This window comes from Choristoneura fumiferana, chromosome 6 (genome assembly GCF_025370935.1).
Source record: "Choristoneura fumiferana chromosome 6, NRCan_CFum_1, whole genome shotgun sequence".
NCBI lineage: Eukaryota > Metazoa > Arthropoda > Insecta > Lepidoptera > Tortricidae > Choristoneura > Choristoneura fumiferana.
Genome location: NC_133477.1, coordinates 6092488 through 6110112, shown reverse-complemented (window position 1 = coordinate 6110112; position 17625 = coordinate 6092488). Strand labels below are relative to the sequence as shown.

The window sequence follows — 17625 nt, the reverse complement described above, 5'->3', positions numbered from 1 at the left end:
TAAAAAAAATAAGAGCAATTATATACAACACTAGCCGTTACCAAAATTCGTTTACCGCTATCCCGCGGGAACTTTGCAATTTTACGGGATAAAAACTATCCTATGTCCTTCTCAGGGACTAAAACTATCTGTATACTGAACTTCATCTCTAGAAGTGGGATTAGTGGGATTTGGAAATGAGGTACTAATGTTCAACGCACCATTCATAATTGTACACCACAATAATAGAAAAAAAAACAAGTAGTTTTGCTATCCAAGGATAGATGGCAGCAGTTTGTTAACATAACACCTTCAATGGTCTAAGTTACCACAGCATGATAACAGATAGCATCTAGTACCATAAGCAAGCAACGAACGAACGAACGGCGCTGTCTGTTTTTTGATGATGACGTCATCAGTTTATGTTTAGCGAGAGCAGTTACGAAATTTACGAATTTCATCTTTACGGGTTTATTTATGTACAAAATGTTATTTGTATGAAATTCATTCTAGTTAAAAATTGTAACATATTATCAAACGTGTTGAGTGTATTAAAAACAATTAATTCTAAGTGAGGAATCAACAAGACATCGTTACGTTACTTTTGGCGGCATCACTGTAGCCACAGAAATAGATTTCCTTGTGCAATAATCGGCGCATATCATTGATCGACGGACTAATCTGCATTTGAACCTGTTTTTCGGTAGTGGGCCACGGTTTTTGAAGATGTCGAAAAGGTGATATGGTGAATTTGGCGTAACACGTTTATCAGCGATGGAGCACTTAGCCGTTAGTGAAACGCGGTCAAGGTCGCGCTCAAAAACACCCTTCCTGAGATCGAGTTGTGACCATGAGAACTGTACGGAGGGTGAAGAGCATACACACCCCAAATCGGGACGGAAAACACCCATCAAACGAAGCACCCCTATCAAGTAAGTTTCAGCCCAAATTTTTGTTAAATTTTCAATTAGATCTAAGCCTAGTTTAGGAATGTCTATAATATTTGTACCTGTCGTACGGGCTTAGTAAAGCATTTGCTGGTTCCTGTAATAATTATTCTTACTAAACACGAAAACTTCAAGTTAAAAGTAACTCATAAATAATTTATTGCTCATAAGCATTACAATACAAAATGTGAGGTAACCAGACTACAGTCAGGTGTTATGTTTCACCTGCATTATGTTAATGAGTGTAGCAAACCTTTAAATATTTTTAAAGGTTAAGTCCTGAGAAATGTGATTGTTTTTATGTTAATCATTCAAAATGTAACACATTGAGATCAATGTGTGTAACTAGAAAGTGTACTAAAAACAATCCATTCAGTCTATGAATGTGGTTTTCAAACTTGTAGTTCCCTCTCCTTGAGCCTTAATGGTCCTAATCTGCTGAATGGTGTATTTTGTATTATCACAAGCTGTTGCCCGCAACTCCAATTGCATAGAATTCGTTTATTGTTATCCCGCTGGAACTAAGCAAATTTTCCAGAGCTAACCTATGTCCTTCCCAGGGACTCAAACTATCTGTATACCAAATTTCATCTAAATCAGATCAGTGGTTTTAGTTAAAGCGAGTTTCCTTGTGATGATTCTTAGCTATGTTTCATTGGTTTTGGTTCAGCTGTTTTTGTGATACTACATTACTAATATAATAACTAACCAATTTAAAAAAGTTGGTTATTAAAAGTAGTGACCATTTCCCTTGCTCTGACATCATCAATGATAAATTTGTACTTTGCTCTAATCTGAAACACTTGTAAGAGATAATAGAATGTGTGATAAATGAGGAACAACCAACATCAAGGTCTGATAGTGTTTACCTGATGATGTCACATGCCATAAAGGCCCTAAGTTGTAAAGCCATGGTGACCTCAACAGCGACCTTACCATGGTTATGTTGTCACTGGTTGACAAATGAACATGAACGATGACTCAATATTCTTATTGGAATTTAGATTACTTACTTGAATGGTATTGAACTAGAATAAACTATATTTCTTGTAAATTTAATTGAAACATCTGTGATCTCACCATTTTAACCAAGTCTATTAAAATAATTTAGATTTATTTTTTCATTTACAATATGTAATAATAACTGTATTGATTTCACAAATACCAAATAAAATTGCAATTTTTGGATTTCAAAAATGGTCTGTTGATTTGTAAGAAGTCCTCTAAGATGAAAATTTTACTGTTTCAATTGCTCAAGAAGTTTGCCAGCATCTGGACATAGTCCAAAGTCTGGCTTGCATGGAATTGCTTGATCTACCTTTATTCACAATTCACCCTCAAAAAGATCATAAAGTTAAGTTCTAAATTTAATGGCATGGGCTAATTATAAATCTGCCCTCATAATGGGCAGCAGCGTCTCCTTGGCAACCTTCACAGCCTTAACTGCTCTCGCCAACCTGCTTGCCAAGTGTGGCAACTATTGGCAATCTCCCCTCCCCATGAATGGGGAGGCCTATATCTGACAGTAGACATTAGGCTGATATGATAATGATGATAATCCATTTTAAAAACTCCATCTTATCTTCAGGCAGCTACAACAAACCACATCAAGGACCTCAGCGGAGACAATCAGCGAAGAGGTGGAAGAGATCTCCCAACCTGTTGTCCGTACCAGACAATCTGCAAGGCAAGCTACTGAAAACTTGGTTAAGACCTCTGACTACTCATCAGAAGAAAGCTTGGACCGTCTCAAGGGACACAGAAAGGAAATTTTCCAGGTAATTAAGTTAATAACACTGGTCCATGTTTTACACATTCCTATAATACCTATTATACTCTGTTTAAATTAAGGTTTGAATGGTAACACACATTTCTCGATATTTCAAACACAAATGGACTATAACTACCCACATGTACATTTATTAGCGGTATTTATTATGTTTTTATTATAGAAGTTAACACAATTTTTAAATAGTTTTGTTGTTTCATTTAAAAACATGTGCAAATTTTACTGTTAAGTATTAAAATAAATGGAGTATAGTTTAAAGAACTTAGATAATTTTAATACTATCTATGGAGCTTTCTTCATTCTCAAAGCTTTTACGATTAGTAACTCTTAAAAAGCAGTGAGTTGACAAGTGAGATTAGTTCAAGCCATTAATAGAAGATTAAACATGCAGTAGTACCATTAACCACAGCAGCTATTTATCGTAATTCAATAATATTAAGATCGAGATTTGCTACATAACTAACTACAGCACATAACAAAAAAAAACTATAATATTAAGTCAGACTGTTTCCAAGTAAACATCTTTTTCGGCATCGTGCTGCTGCGTGCGGCAATCGATGCCGACTTGGTGGCTTAAGGTTTGTACCTACTAATTACGCTTCCAGATCATGTAGCGACACAATGAATTAATTGGTAAAACTGAATCTCCACCTTCCGAAATCGGAGACCATATTGTCAAAAAATAGGCGCCAGCAGCCGCACTCACTGTCACTTTCTTCCTACCCTCATCCCACATCGTTTGACAGAAAGAAATGGTGATAGCAATTACGATTCTGTGCGAGTTCAACAATGAATAATGTGCTCGTCAATGACGAACGCACCTTTTAATGTAGAAGCCGTATATTTCCGTTAATCGTCGTTAGCGCGCACCTTTAAAGCGACCATGAAAACAGCCAATGGTAGTCTGAGGATTGTGTATCTGAAGCACTCAATTTTAACGAACATCCGTTCTACACGACATGCCGTCCGGTCTTTAGTAGAACGCGTTTTAGGTGACCACTAGATGGTAACCACACCGCAAAACCATCTTTGATCAAAGAACCAAGGGAAACCTTAGTTAATATCATGCTGATGTTTGGTTTAATATTTTAAATCGATAATTTATGAACGTGTCTGTGTGCATATTTGTTATTGTTTCTTGCTAAACCTGCTGGACGGATTCGTATTAAATTAGTTACACAGACACAGATAGATTTATAATATTACTAGCTTTTGCCCACGGCTTCGCCCGCGTGGAATTCAGTTATCGCTCGCTGTTCCTTCGGGAACTGTTTCCGGGATAAAAAGTAGCCTATGATACTCTCTGGCCCATAAACTATCTCTGTGCCAAAAATCACGTCGATCCGTCGCTCCGTTTCGACGTGAAAGAAGGACAAACATACAAACACACACACTTTCGCGTTTATAATGTTAGTATGGGTAATCCGTATTAACACAGGATAGGTACGTTAATCCTGTACTATTCTCGCTTAAAGTCGCGGGCAGCAGCTAATTGGAGATATTGACTTATTTTACTAACTAATTAGACCACTAAGTATAAAGCCCGGTTTAATTAGACCTGCAAGAAAAACCGTGCAAGCAGCATTTCAAAGTCGTTCCCTTTACGACCTCTCAATACATCTTGTATCATTTTGCTTGCAAGTATAAACTAGGCTTCAGACTCAAGTTAAACCTTAACTATAGCACAGAAAAGATAATAATACAAGTAACTATAGCGTGTTTTTAAACACTGAGATGCCCTTAAATTAGTTTAATTTTAATCCTACTCCTAAAACTAATTATGTTGCCCAACCAGACATTAGTGAAGGAATTTCGTTACCTACTAAACCTCCAAGCTAATATAAAATTGTTTGCTGTTTCGTCAGACTTATCTTTACGACAGCGGAGTTTATCAACGTCCCTTAGTTTGATAATCCTTCTTTACGACTTTTAGATCTATTTTCATTGATAACGTGCGTGCATCATCCGGTTCTTTCAAATTATGTGTCAACAAGGAGCCTACCCATCAGAGCCCAGCCAGCACTAACATAAGTCGTGCTATGTTAAAAAAGATTTCGCCCGAAAACCATCAACCAATCAATAGAGGGTAGTCCTCTACTACTAAATACTTACATAAGTATTAATGCATGTTTATTTGAGATACAGGTCGATTCACAAAAGCTGGCGCGAATGAATTGAATGAGTGAATGATATAATAATGTATCTAAATACAGATTGAGTCAATAAATGATAATTATCGTGTTATAAGAAATATTATGTGCTTGTTTACAAGGAGAACCGTGATTAAGAACGACACACAGTGACAAGTGACCAGCTTCTTGTAAATCGACCTCTATCTATATATCGCCTGTATTATGCACTCCCTATTCCCCAAATCACATTTTGAGTGCTGCATTCTAAAATTACATTAATGCACTCATTCTTATCAGTACATAATATCAGGCATTGACCGCGGATCCTCATATTGATCGTTATTCAATTACCATTGAACATAAATAACAATCAAGCAATTAAAAACAGACGCCCACGCTCGACGCCAACGGTCGCTCGATTCAAATCCTGTGCTTTAAATTCAATTTAAAACGTTTTAAACGGTTTCCAACCTTAATCCGGTAGCCGTAAGCTGGCTCGCAGTGGATAAACAAACATTTCTTTGTAAGATCCAATACTCCCAAATATAACTGGAATCGAATCCCCCGCTTGGTTTATTTTTAAATTGCCCTAACACTACGCATATGGACATTTCCCGCCATGCGCCTCAGTACGACCGAGAAGATAGTGTAGATTGCTGTTTTTAAAGTTTTTGTAATGTGCGTGCTTAATGCTGTGAATCTTGACCTAGTTGCGATTGGCCTTTTATAGAACGCGCCCAAGGATACTGCCCGGAGGTATGTTTGTCGTTTCTATGGAGATGCCTAATTTAGCGGTTCTTGGATGACGTTTGTTTCACGGAATCAATAGGTAATTTTAGTCCTTAAGATGAGCTCGTCCTTCTTGGTAAGTTTAGTTTAGAAAATTAGCTTAGTAATTGAATTTTTCACTTTGTGGGCCTATCGCAAGGCTTACCCAAAACCGTAACGATTTACCTTCGTATCGTGTAATAAGTAACCTACACTATCATATCCTTCCATGCCAAGCTCAATGTTGCCATTATTGATGAGCGTTGTATGAATAGTTATTATACTTATTATGTGTTTAGCTTATTATGTCGACCGTCTAATTGATTATAATCAACTTCCGTTACCATTCTTGGCCACCCGTGGGCATGTCGTATTGGGTGAGGCAATCAGCGGGTGATCTTAATTTAAATGATCATTTTACAAATTGTATTGCAATAGGTACTCAAATCTTATGTCGAGAAACAGATATGCAATGGCGAACTTATACCATAAAAGGATCTCTTACAATAAACCTTTGAACGATTGACAGGACAACAGAAACAAGAGTAGACACGTCATGAAAGTTAAAAGAGCCATTAAGCGCTAGCGTATTTACTATTTATTTAGAAAACTTTTGCTAATCGACCTGAAAATGAAACTAACGATTTTTGTTACCACGTCCATAAAAAAACGCGATGAAAAGTTCATGTATTGATCGTATAATTCCTCAGTTTATTATGGCCCACGATTAAAAGACAGTCCTGTGATGGACAGCGCAGCAGAGTGAGAATCAAACCAGCATTTAAAATTTAACCCTGTTTCACCGGTCTCTCTAAGTTTCTCATCTTCTATATCAGCTATCATATCACACATCACTATTCAAAGATAGCACAGAATAGATATGACAGACAAGTAATGATAGTTAAACACCGCTTTTAACCTTACTAGTTCTACGCGCGCTTTCGCGTGAATCATAGCAATAAAGCTACCGAAAGTACACCGCGCTTCAATTAGCAAAGATGCCTAACTTATTACACGAGCCGTTGGTATGATGTCATGAGGCGATGACCGTTGTGCGTGGAAATCGTAGAACGAAGTTTTGAGAATAAAAAGTGGTCACGGACCGCTTACTTTTCAACTTACAAATTTGTATCTAATTTTACACTGACGCAGTCGGATCTCGGGACGCTTGATATTGATCGTAGAGGTATTAAAAGAGATTTTGCAAAAATAAATAAAAAAGTAATTGACTTAAGATCTATTTTGCAATTAATTTATCATTCGTATTTATTGTCAACTTGCTTCATATTCAGCCAAAATATTTTAAAGTGGGTGTATGATTTGCACCCCATTAATTTAGATTAATTCACTGGTCCCTTGATTGAATACATCCTGTTTAGTTCTAATCTAAACGTATTATGGTTACCGTTACCGCATGTGATTTCATAATTTGAATTTCAAATTGTTTAAAGAACGGAAATGTTGTTATAAGATTTGGTTTATGTAACTGTACCTAATGTTTAATTGAGAACACAAATGTAAGAGGCGTGACGCCCTGACGCCATTAGTAGTTTTTCAACACTTCTATGCCTTTAACCAAAATCGGTAGCGACAAGAACTGCAGGAAGCCTGGCCCTATGCCACGAAGTGCAAAACTCGAACTTCGTATGTTGCCGTCCCGCTGACCCTTATGTCATTTAATTCGCGAGTGAAAGGGATGGTGCGACACGAACTTCAATTTGCGAGTTTCGTAGTAGAGTAGCCCCTCTGGCCCGGATTCCACGAAAACGGAGAGTGACATGCGAACTTTTGGCCTTTCGCGCGTACTTAGAACCACCTCTTGTTATTTGAATATGAGCTCATGTAGCATTCATAGGAGCCTGTGGCGACTGTGACACTGTTGTAAGGGCAACAATGTAAACAAACCGCCGCCATCCGCGTTCCTTAGTCCGCGCCTGTTTAGGCACATTGAAGGCAAATTGTATACATCAATGTAAGCTTAAATACAAAACTGCCCTTGTTTTGCGTTTGAGCTGACACAGCACTATAAAAAGTCAACGTGGGTGGCCTAGGCGGAGAAAACACTTTTCAGTTAGTCGTGATACAAGACAGTTCTTTCGCGCATATTTACACTATTTACAGTGTAAAGTGAAAACGTATAGTTGGAACAGTAATAATTACCTGTGTTTCTTTGCTATTTCTCCGCCGTGGCCTCGCACTTGGTGACGACGGCGTTAGGCAAACAGCTTAGCTGTTTACGAATTAAATACCAATTTCCATACTGAACTCATACGTACCTTTGTTAATGGCTAAATCTGATTTATCTCTACTGTATGTGTGATTTCATGATTTCGGTACATGGAGTGAGAGATCGTGGTTTCATGGTGCATATCACTGTTGAGTGCTGACGGATATATGGGGTTTTGGCGGAGCATTATTGATGACATAAAGCCTACGTCGAGACGCCATTGGGCATTGATGTCGCGTGCCTCGCATCCACACTGCACCAACCTTTGTGCGAGAGTTGAACAAGATGTAGGTACAGTCAAGTGCAAAAATAAGTATCTATTCGAACCACTCAAAATTATGTTACTACGTCCTCATTGCAGGTGGTAGGACCTTGTGCAAGGTCCGCCCGGATTACTACCACCATCTTACTCGCTAATCCTGCCGTGAAGCAGCAGTGGTTGCACTGTTGTGTTTCGGCGTGGAGAGTATGACAGCCGGTGAAATTACTGGCACTTGAGGTATCCCATCATAGGCCTCTAGGTTGGCAACGCATCTGCAATCCCCCTGGTGTTGCAGGTGTCTATGGGCGGTGGTGATCTCTTACCATCAAGAGACCCACTTGCTCGTTTGCTATCCAGTCGAATAAAAAAATAGGAATAATAGTCTGTGATACATATTTTTGAAACTTTGAATAAGTACATATTTTTACACTTGACGACTTGACTGTACCTAAATAGTTCAATTGGATCTTTTTGTACAGCCCGCAGGACGTATGTGCAGCGGTGACCGTAACAATGAACCTAATTTTCTACTTAGTGAAACTAAATGTAGCTTGAAGAAGAAAAGTCTATCTAGTTCAATTGAGACAAAACTGCAGCACCTACATTGTACCTACTGGGACAATAAAAAGCAAATAGTTCCGTTAATTAACTGTTTCATCAGCATCAGCATACCAACTTCTGGAAGAGCGTTATTTTATTTATTTATTCATTAATTTTTTACTTTATTAACCACTATAAAAATAATCAAATGAGAGTTCTTGACAGGCGAAATATCGCTAGATGGCGTTGGTATCGAGAGGTCTGTTTGACGTTACAGTCTTGCTTACGGCTCATTTAGTTATATAACCAATCACAAGCGCGACACATGTCAAAGTTGTCCGGACCTATACTAGCCTGTCACAGAAACCCTTGTATTTAACACCATGCCTTTTGTTCCAGAACGAAGTGAACAGTCAGTATGAGCGTGTGTCAACCACCAGCCGCTACGGCACGCTGGCGGATCTTACGCTCAGCCCCATTAACGCGAGTCACGTGACCACCGACCGGTAAAATAACCAAAATCCATTTTTCCCCTACACTAACAGCAGGTTTTTGCAGGTGGTAGGACCTTGTGCATGGTCCGCCCGGATTGCTACCACCATCTTGCTCGCTAATCCTGCCGTGAAGCAGCAGTGCTTGCACTGTTGTGTTTCGGCGTGGAGAGTAAGACAGCCGGTAAAATTACTGGCACTTGAGGTATCCCATCTTAGGCCTCTAGGTTGGCAACGCATCTGCAATACCCCTGGTGTTGCCATCCAGTTGAATAAAAAAAACTAACTTTTTAAAAGTTCAAGCAGCCGCGTAATAGTACATTGTGTCTTAAGGGCGGTAAATAAAGAATTACGAACGAGAGTCTATTAGAAGCCCGAAGTCGAAGACTGAGGGCTTTAATGAGTCGATGTTCGTAATTCTAGTACCGCCCGTGCGACATACAATGTTTTTCATCACATTTGCGAGTATAATTTTATATTTCTAAAAGAAAAAATATAATTGTTCTAAATATTGGCGATACCTTAGGCTGCGCCCTCCCCCTCCCTCAGCATGTGCCTGAGCCGCGTGTGCATGTGGTCCTGCTGCTGCACCATGCGCAGCAGCGCGCGCCGCACCACCAGTACGGCACGGCTCATTTACCGACCTTGGGCTTCATGACAAGAAAATTTGTACGCGCAATGAATCATTTACCGACCACGGGTTTCATGACAAGCACATTAAGGTCGAGGGTTTTATTAAGGGGGTTGCTATCAAGGTAGCCTTCATGTTTTGACACTGTTTACGAGCAAGTGTGATGAAAAAAATTTAAAGGACTGCCTGGATCATTAGTTTCTTAAATTTTTTGCAACCGGTGGATGCAAGTGGCGAGTTGTCGTTCATTGTTTGTGGCGTTATAAAGCGGAGACCTTTGTTCAGCAGTGAATTATTAAAAAAAAACACTAATTATTTCTCGAGGGAAACATGAATCCCAGCTCGGCCTGCATACCAAATTGTTAGGCGACTCTCAACTTTCCGGGCGTCGGCAATAATGTACAGTCACCTTCATTAATATCTGCCACACCAGACCGTCCATAAACATCTGACACGTCCTAGCGGCCCTAGAAATAGAGTCGCTTTGTTGTGCTGACACAAGCCCAATGCCTGAACATCGTTGCTGGTGACTGTTCTATTATTTTAAGCTACGAGTGCTCATAGCATTTTGTCAGTAAATACAACAAACTCTTGCCTTAAGTGTTATTCTGTAAACAAATGTCGCTGTCGTCTGTGGATTACACTGTGGGTGGAAGCACACAACTATAACTTGACGAAATACGGGAAGACAAACACCAAATTTGACTACAAGTAGACCAATGGAGAATATACTCTCAAATAAATCTACTCGGAGATGAAGGTTAATCTTCAATTAAAACCCTAACCCCACCAGTCATACAGCCGCCTTACTCTAGTTACTGTTGGCTTTGAGCCAAATTTTTACCCACGATTTAATTTACAACGCGCTTTCTGACGTAAATCGTAGTAATAGACTTACATTGTAATTACACTACGGTAGGATAAGCTGGGCTACTCCGAAACTCGAAACTCGAAGTTCGTGTCGTACGGTCCCTCTGACACTTACACTGTTTGATACGAGAGCGAGAGGGACCGCACGACACGAACTTCGAGTTACGAGTTTCGTAGTAGCCTTGAAGGTTTCGCCTTATCAATAAATTTGTAACTTTTGTTTCACGTTGCGTTAAAACTGGACTCCCGATATTACCCCCTCTTATTAGCTTATACTTCGTTCTTTACCGCAAATTGATTCAAATTCAGAAAGCTATGATTGATCCAGCAGCTTGTCCGTTGATTAACACTGAGTGGCTTGTTTGAACGCTCACTGATAAACTTACAGGTATACCACTGAACCACCACGCTGGTGACAAAACTATCTAAATTACCAATCTTGTTGCACGCGGAATTTAGCCTAAAGAAAAAGGTACATGAAGTCGGTTGAAAAACCCGTAAAAACGCGTTTTCCTCCTCCCGTATCCGAGATCCCCAAAATAATACAAGAATTGCTCGTTCACTAATATAATAAATGCGAAAGTTTGGAAGTCTGTTTGTTACTTCATCACGTTTAAACCGTTGAACCGATTTAGATGAAATTCGGTATACAGATAGTTTGAGTCCCGGGGAAGGACATAGGATAGTTTTTATCCCGGAAAATTGCATAGTTCCCGCGGGATAGCGATAACCGAATTCTACGCGGACTGAGTCGTGGGTAACGGCTACTGTAAAGATATAAAACGTATACCTGTTTTCTATTTTTTTTTTAATTCTGTATAACTTACTATTGTGGTGTTCAATAAAAAGTAATTGTACAGTCACCAGCACCAATATCTGACACCACAAAGCATGCACAATCTGATACGACTTTCTAGGGCCGGTAGGACGTTTCAGATATTTTTGCACGCTCCTCTGAGCCAGATATTACTGCAGGTGATTGTACTGTATTGTCATATTCTGCCCTCAGGACGACGCGTTTCGGCAGCCCCGCGTACAGTGCATGCTCAACGGACAGCTCGTTCGCGGAGCAGACGCTAGCGGACGCAAACACCCTGCTGGATCGCGACCCTGGCACCGAACATCTGCCTTACCGCCTTTACAAGCTAGCTGGCGAGTACTGGAAGTGAGTAAGCGTGAAGTGAACATTTACGTTAGGTAGCACGGAGAGTAAAGAGCAGCGAGTTACACCCGGTATGTCTCGAAGCTAGGCAAACTTTGACGTACTTGCCATCAATGAAGTCTTGTAAAACATTTAGTAACTCGTGTGAGTAGAGTTGTTACAGCGCCACGCCACTGATGAGTAGACTGGAGATTGTACTATGCGTATCAAATATATTGTTTGATTTCTGCTAACTTCACTCTACCTGTCAATTTTGGAGTTACCTACTGTGTAATGTGTAATTTTATGAACCAATAGTTTTTGTTTACCAACTGAGGAAGGTCTTAGAGCCTTTGCACATTAAACGCGCCGTCGACGCGCGTTGACAGCCCGTTTTCATTTTCATAGTGATCATACAACTCGCGTGCGTATCGCGTTTGTATGTATAAATGAAGTGTGCAAAGGCCCTTATTGGTTTGAATATTATTTTGCCAATTGATAGCTCTGACTAAAGTCACACACTTTATTTACCTCCTTCAATTCTGATGCAGCAATTTAAATTTCAAAAACTCAATGTAAGTTTAAGAACTTTCAATACATGCAAAAATTTCGAAACTGACAACATTTATCACATCAGGATTTCCAATTATTACTCAAAATTCTTTGAAATAAATTTCACGCACGTGAAGTTAAAACCATCCCCATGTAAACTACACATAGTACAGTTACGCTTTAGTTACGTATGTTATATATATTAGGATTTGCACTATCCCCTCCCCACGACTCACAAGCGCCAATCACCTGGTGTCAAATGCAAAAAGAAAAAGTAACTTCAACGATTGAAGTGGCGAAGTAACTATACTGTATAATTTGTATGAGGTGATAGACCCCTGTCCTAAGTGACCACTTCGACTTTGAAACTCTATTTATACCAAGTTAAATTCATACTACGTGGGTGGCCCATGTAAAATTGTGCAAAACTAATTCTTTGCCAACATGCAAAGTGCAGGGAGTATCAGTCATTAAGCTTGTTTACGATTACTGGATTGCGGACGGGCGCCAAGGCCGCGTGAATTATACATGTAGTTTTCCTGTACAAATCGAATAAACCGTTTTTTCCTTCATTCGCGTTATTTCTGATATTAGTGTCACATCGACTGGTAAAGCTCGCTTACTTTGAAACTGAACTTAATAAGAACCATCTGCATCAAACTTGGAATTGAAATAAAATGTCCAGGTGATTTTTTTTAAATATTTTTTTTTGTAGGTAGCTGAATGTTTTGCTACCCACTATCTACGCCCAAGTCAGTATTGTCCAGCTGGCTGGCCTGACATGTGTATTTTAAATGATATTTTTATCCCAACTGACATTTAATTTATTTCTTGAAGTTTTTATTTATAATTTTTAATATGGAGAACGTAATGACTGTGACGGACGTCGAAACAATTGAACTCAAAGTAACGTAAGTGTTATGTTTGTTTATGTATGGAAATTTAAAAGAAGCGATTTTATTGTAAACTAGCTGGTGCCCGCGTAGAATTCGTTTATCGCTATCCCGCGGGAAGTAGGTATGCCATTTTCCGGGATAAAAACTATCAAAGTCGTATTTATTGTGTGTGTATCCTATGTCCTTCTCCGGGACGACGAAATATTTGTATACCGAATTTCGTATAAGTAAATCGGTTTTGAAAAGGTAACAAACAAACAGACTTACAAACTTTCGTATTTATAATATTAGTGGAATGGTCACTTAATTTTTTCAAACAATCATCATATTGTGTATGGTTTACGTATCGGAATAAAAGAATTCAATTATATCTTGTTGTTCTGAGAATTAATACAATTATATCGTTATCGTCATTATCATTTTTAATTTAGTTCAATTCAATGAGGGTTTTCACGGAGGCGAAATATCGCTAGATGGCGTTAGTATCGTGTGGTCCATTTGACGTTTGCTCGTGATTGGTTAAAAAACTTAATTGTTTTTTTTCTAGAAATTTTTTACCGTACAACGGCAAAAACTACTAGACACTGGCAAAATTGTCCTCCAATGGACAGAGCCATATTTTTCTAAAAATCTAATCTTAATGAGCAAAGTAATGAGGGCTATCGTTTTTTGTCTCACTAGATGGCGCACTGTTGCGTGAGGTTTTTAAGTATGGTTATGAAAGTCTGTTATTACGGCGTGAAAACAAAGTTTAGATTAAAATCATATTTAATACACCTTAAAACCGTACCATATAAATATCGAGCATGCACCAGTGTTGCATAATCCCCGTTGTGTTCAGAAAAAAGGAAGGGCAAAGGTTTCCGAAAGACAAAACTGTCTCAAAACACAGACATTCATTTCCCCGGAACGCATATTTGCCATAATTCATTTCAGATATTGCAAAATATTCACAAAATTATTCTAATTATAAATAAACCCGCGTAGCTCACCTAAAAACTATGAGATTTGACATTTCGGAGACCTCACGCTACACTAGCGCCTCTAGCGGCGAATTCATTCGCGATAGCCCTCATCGCAAGCAAACGTCAAACGGACCTCACGATACTAACGCCATCTAGCGATATTTCGCCTCTGTGAAAACCCTCATTGGCTAATTTCTGTGGGTGGCCTCTGACGTGCTCATTCTTCTATTCGGTATGTTAGTGTCAAGTCGTCGTGTTGTTGCTTTAATATGGATATACAACTCTTTTTTTCACATCAAACAAGAGTCTCTCATTGCCAGCTAAATATAGTCGGAACAAGTACTTTAATGGCCAATTTATTCGATAAACCGTTGACCCTCTTTTATCTGGCAAAATGTAAAAAAATGCGAACAGAACAGACGCTGTACGCGTGTGTATACCCACTGGCATTCAATCAATAACAAATCAATCAAAGAGAAAGTCTGTAGGTAATTAAATTTGACTATCCTAAAAATTATCTTGTTATGTAATGTTCTACATTTTGTTCAGATTTTTTATTAATAATATAACTAAGAAACATCAACGGCGAAGTTACAGCAAATGATTTTATTATTACAAGTAATATTTAAAAGCTATTTAGGAGCCACTTTTCTTTTAAACACAATGTTATTTTATTTCTAATTTTGTGTAACTGCATTGGGTATTAAATTATTGCCTCCTCTCAGAATAAGAGGGCTTGGGCCATAGTTCCCATGCGGGCCCAGTGCGGATTGGGAACTTCTCACACACCATTGAATTGCTTCGCAGGAATTATTCTTCTTTATATATATTTCTTATAAAAAAAACTTTTCAGTGTCAGCGCTTTTTTACACTATTACACGTTAACGTTTACGCAGATTTACATATTTACTTAAAAAAAGTACACATCTTCTGTACTTTAAACAGTGACTGACAAACTAACAGACAATGCACAGCCTAATTGGAGAACTACGAGCTCGATACTTTAAATTTTGCTGGTACCAGATACATCTTAGAGGTGCACTAACAAGGGATTTTTATAAACTCCCACGGGACGGAAACCAGACTAGTTTAACGGGGTTTAATATTTTTACGGATGCGAAGCCGCGAGCTTAAGCTAGTAAGTGCATAACAACTTTCGTGAACACGAACAAAACGATCACACTACAGTAGAGCACACGATTAATAAGTTCTATTTCTATATTTGTCATGCGACAGTTGCACTGCAAATGCCAAACGCACTCCTGCGCCGGTGTCTGAAACATTCACGTTTAGTGGCATTTATTTAAAATAATTTATAAGTGCCCATGCTTTTTTATAATTGTTAATCAAGTTAGTGTTACTAATAAACAGTGCTTAGGTTAAAATTATTGGAACAATTTTTTTTGTAGTCTATAGTTTGGTATACCTTACCTTATGCGCCTATGTACAATCGTTAGCGTATTCTGATGAGTATGCACGTAATCGTAACGTAATTCAGTGCCCGTTACGTACAAGTGTTCTGCAAGTGTGATCACTGATCGATCAGTGCAGTGACGTGCGCTTATTAGTTCCACCTGACTTGCCCGCGCGCAGCCATGTATGAGGGACTGAGATGTACTCAAATCGTGAGGTATGCAAATGTGAGGCAGTTGTTCAGTTGTTTTGTTACCTCTGAATTAGTGTTGCTTATTTATTTTTTACTTATTCTTTTTCTAACTTTTACTTTTCGAATTCTTGGTGTACTATAATAGTTAACATAACAATATAGCACAAGAAATTTACCATGGGACGCTATACATATTATACTATATTCGGTAAGAATATTGTATATTCACGGTATTGCAATGTTCAGAATTTTAGAATACTGACTAGCTGTTACCCGCGATTTCGTCTGCGAAGAGAGGGGCAAATTTATTTTTTTTTTCGGGATACGCGTATCCTGTTATTTATTCTGGTCGTCTAATATGTTGTATGCAAAAATTTGATGGCAATCGGTTCAGTATTTAAGGCGTGGAAGCAGATCAAACAAACAAATTGAATGGACTCACTTTCACAGTTATAATGTTTATAAGTGTTGACGCAGGATAAAGAACTAAATAGGTGCCTTATCTCATAATATGTATAGAATAGTCCAAAATACAGACGTCACAAATTTTGCAAATATGTATTGCTTTATTTTTTGAGATATTAGTGTTTCTTTCAAGATTTATAATGCATGTAGGTTACAATGAAATAAAGACTAACTGTTTTTATTTTTTAAATAACTTCTTGCAGCTTTGATGTCAAGTGACAGTGTCATATTGAGTTAGAGTTCAGTCAAAGATTTCATTGCCTTGGGTCGAGAAGTAATATATTGCTATTTGATATACTTTGAACTTTGCAATCAATTATACTAGCATAATGAGAACACGAAGTAAGGGAGCTAGCCGACTGAGGGAAAGGTCTGTTAGGTACTAATATTCAAAACAATATTGTTTTTCGAGAAAATTTTGTGCAATTGTCAGATTTGTCATAACAGCAGCAAGTATTTAACATGTGTTATATTGACTCAACCGACAAAATACATATCCATAGTATTTCAAAGACACCGCGGAATACACGTTGACGACATCTATTAAGAACCAAACGGAACATATTTGTTTATTGATTTATATTTTCGTGATTATCGCTCATAACCATCAGCACACTCAGAACTTATCATGCTTAGCGAAATGAGCCATAATTACCTCGATATTTTGGCTACATTGCAATGGCCGTGGCCACGAGTAGACACTACCACCACGTCGAGGTAATTATTGCAGGTTTCTTTAAGCGTGATAAGTCCCGGATGTTGTGATAGAATATTTACTTGATCAAACCTTTTCCTTCCAGCAAATACCCTAAGACGGATTACACGTACTCTCCGCTTTCCAAAGACCGGGTGGAGCTCGCGCCCGGCCAGATCGCCGTGCCAAACATGTCGCGGCGATCCCTCTCGCAGTTCCGAGTGCAAGGGCCCAACACCAGCGTGGATGAAGTTGATAGACTCGCCGCTACTACTGCCTGGACTGCACACACGCTGCGGAAACGGTATACGGTAAGTTGTCCAGAAATTAGACTACTGCTAGAAAAAACTGCATGTTATCTCCGGCGATCACACACCCAACACATAATTATACAAGAAATCTTTGCGACGAGGGCTCCTTGCGCGCACTTGAGTCAACACGCTATTATACTACCCTACTTACCCTGCCTGCTTTGCCTTTCCAGCCTACCCTGCCTACTTTTGCTGCCCTGAAATATATTGAACTCTTTCCCAAATTAAACAATAGTCTAGTGTGTGCAACGACGATCTCGGTCAATAAAATGCCGCGATGCTCGGATACAACTGAGCCTGCTCTGCTCAGTGCTAGATTTTGTAAAAAAAATCTCTTTAGCAGTTGATGTTGTTTATCT

General features: G+C 38.8%; 1 protein-coding gene across 1 annotated transcript in view; it reads left to right on the top strand.

Annotated features, from left to right (window-relative positions):
- Window positions 1–355: 355 nt before the first annotated feature.
- LOC141428915 (klaroid protein-like) overlaps window positions 356–17625 on the top strand; it is a 31020-nt gene continuing 13750 nt past the window's right edge. The window contains exons 1-5 of the mRNA XM_074088978.1: window positions 356–911; window positions 2515–2704; window positions 9044–9150; window positions 11646–11801; window positions 17062–17266. Coding sequence (XP_073945079.1) covers window positions 754–911; window positions 2515–2704; window positions 9044–9150; window positions 11646–11801; window positions 17062–17266 — 816 coding nt within the window. The 5' untranslated portion in view covers window positions 356–753. The remainder of the gene's footprint in view (window positions 912–2514; window positions 2705–9043; window positions 9151–11645; window positions 11802–17061; window positions 17267–17625) is intronic.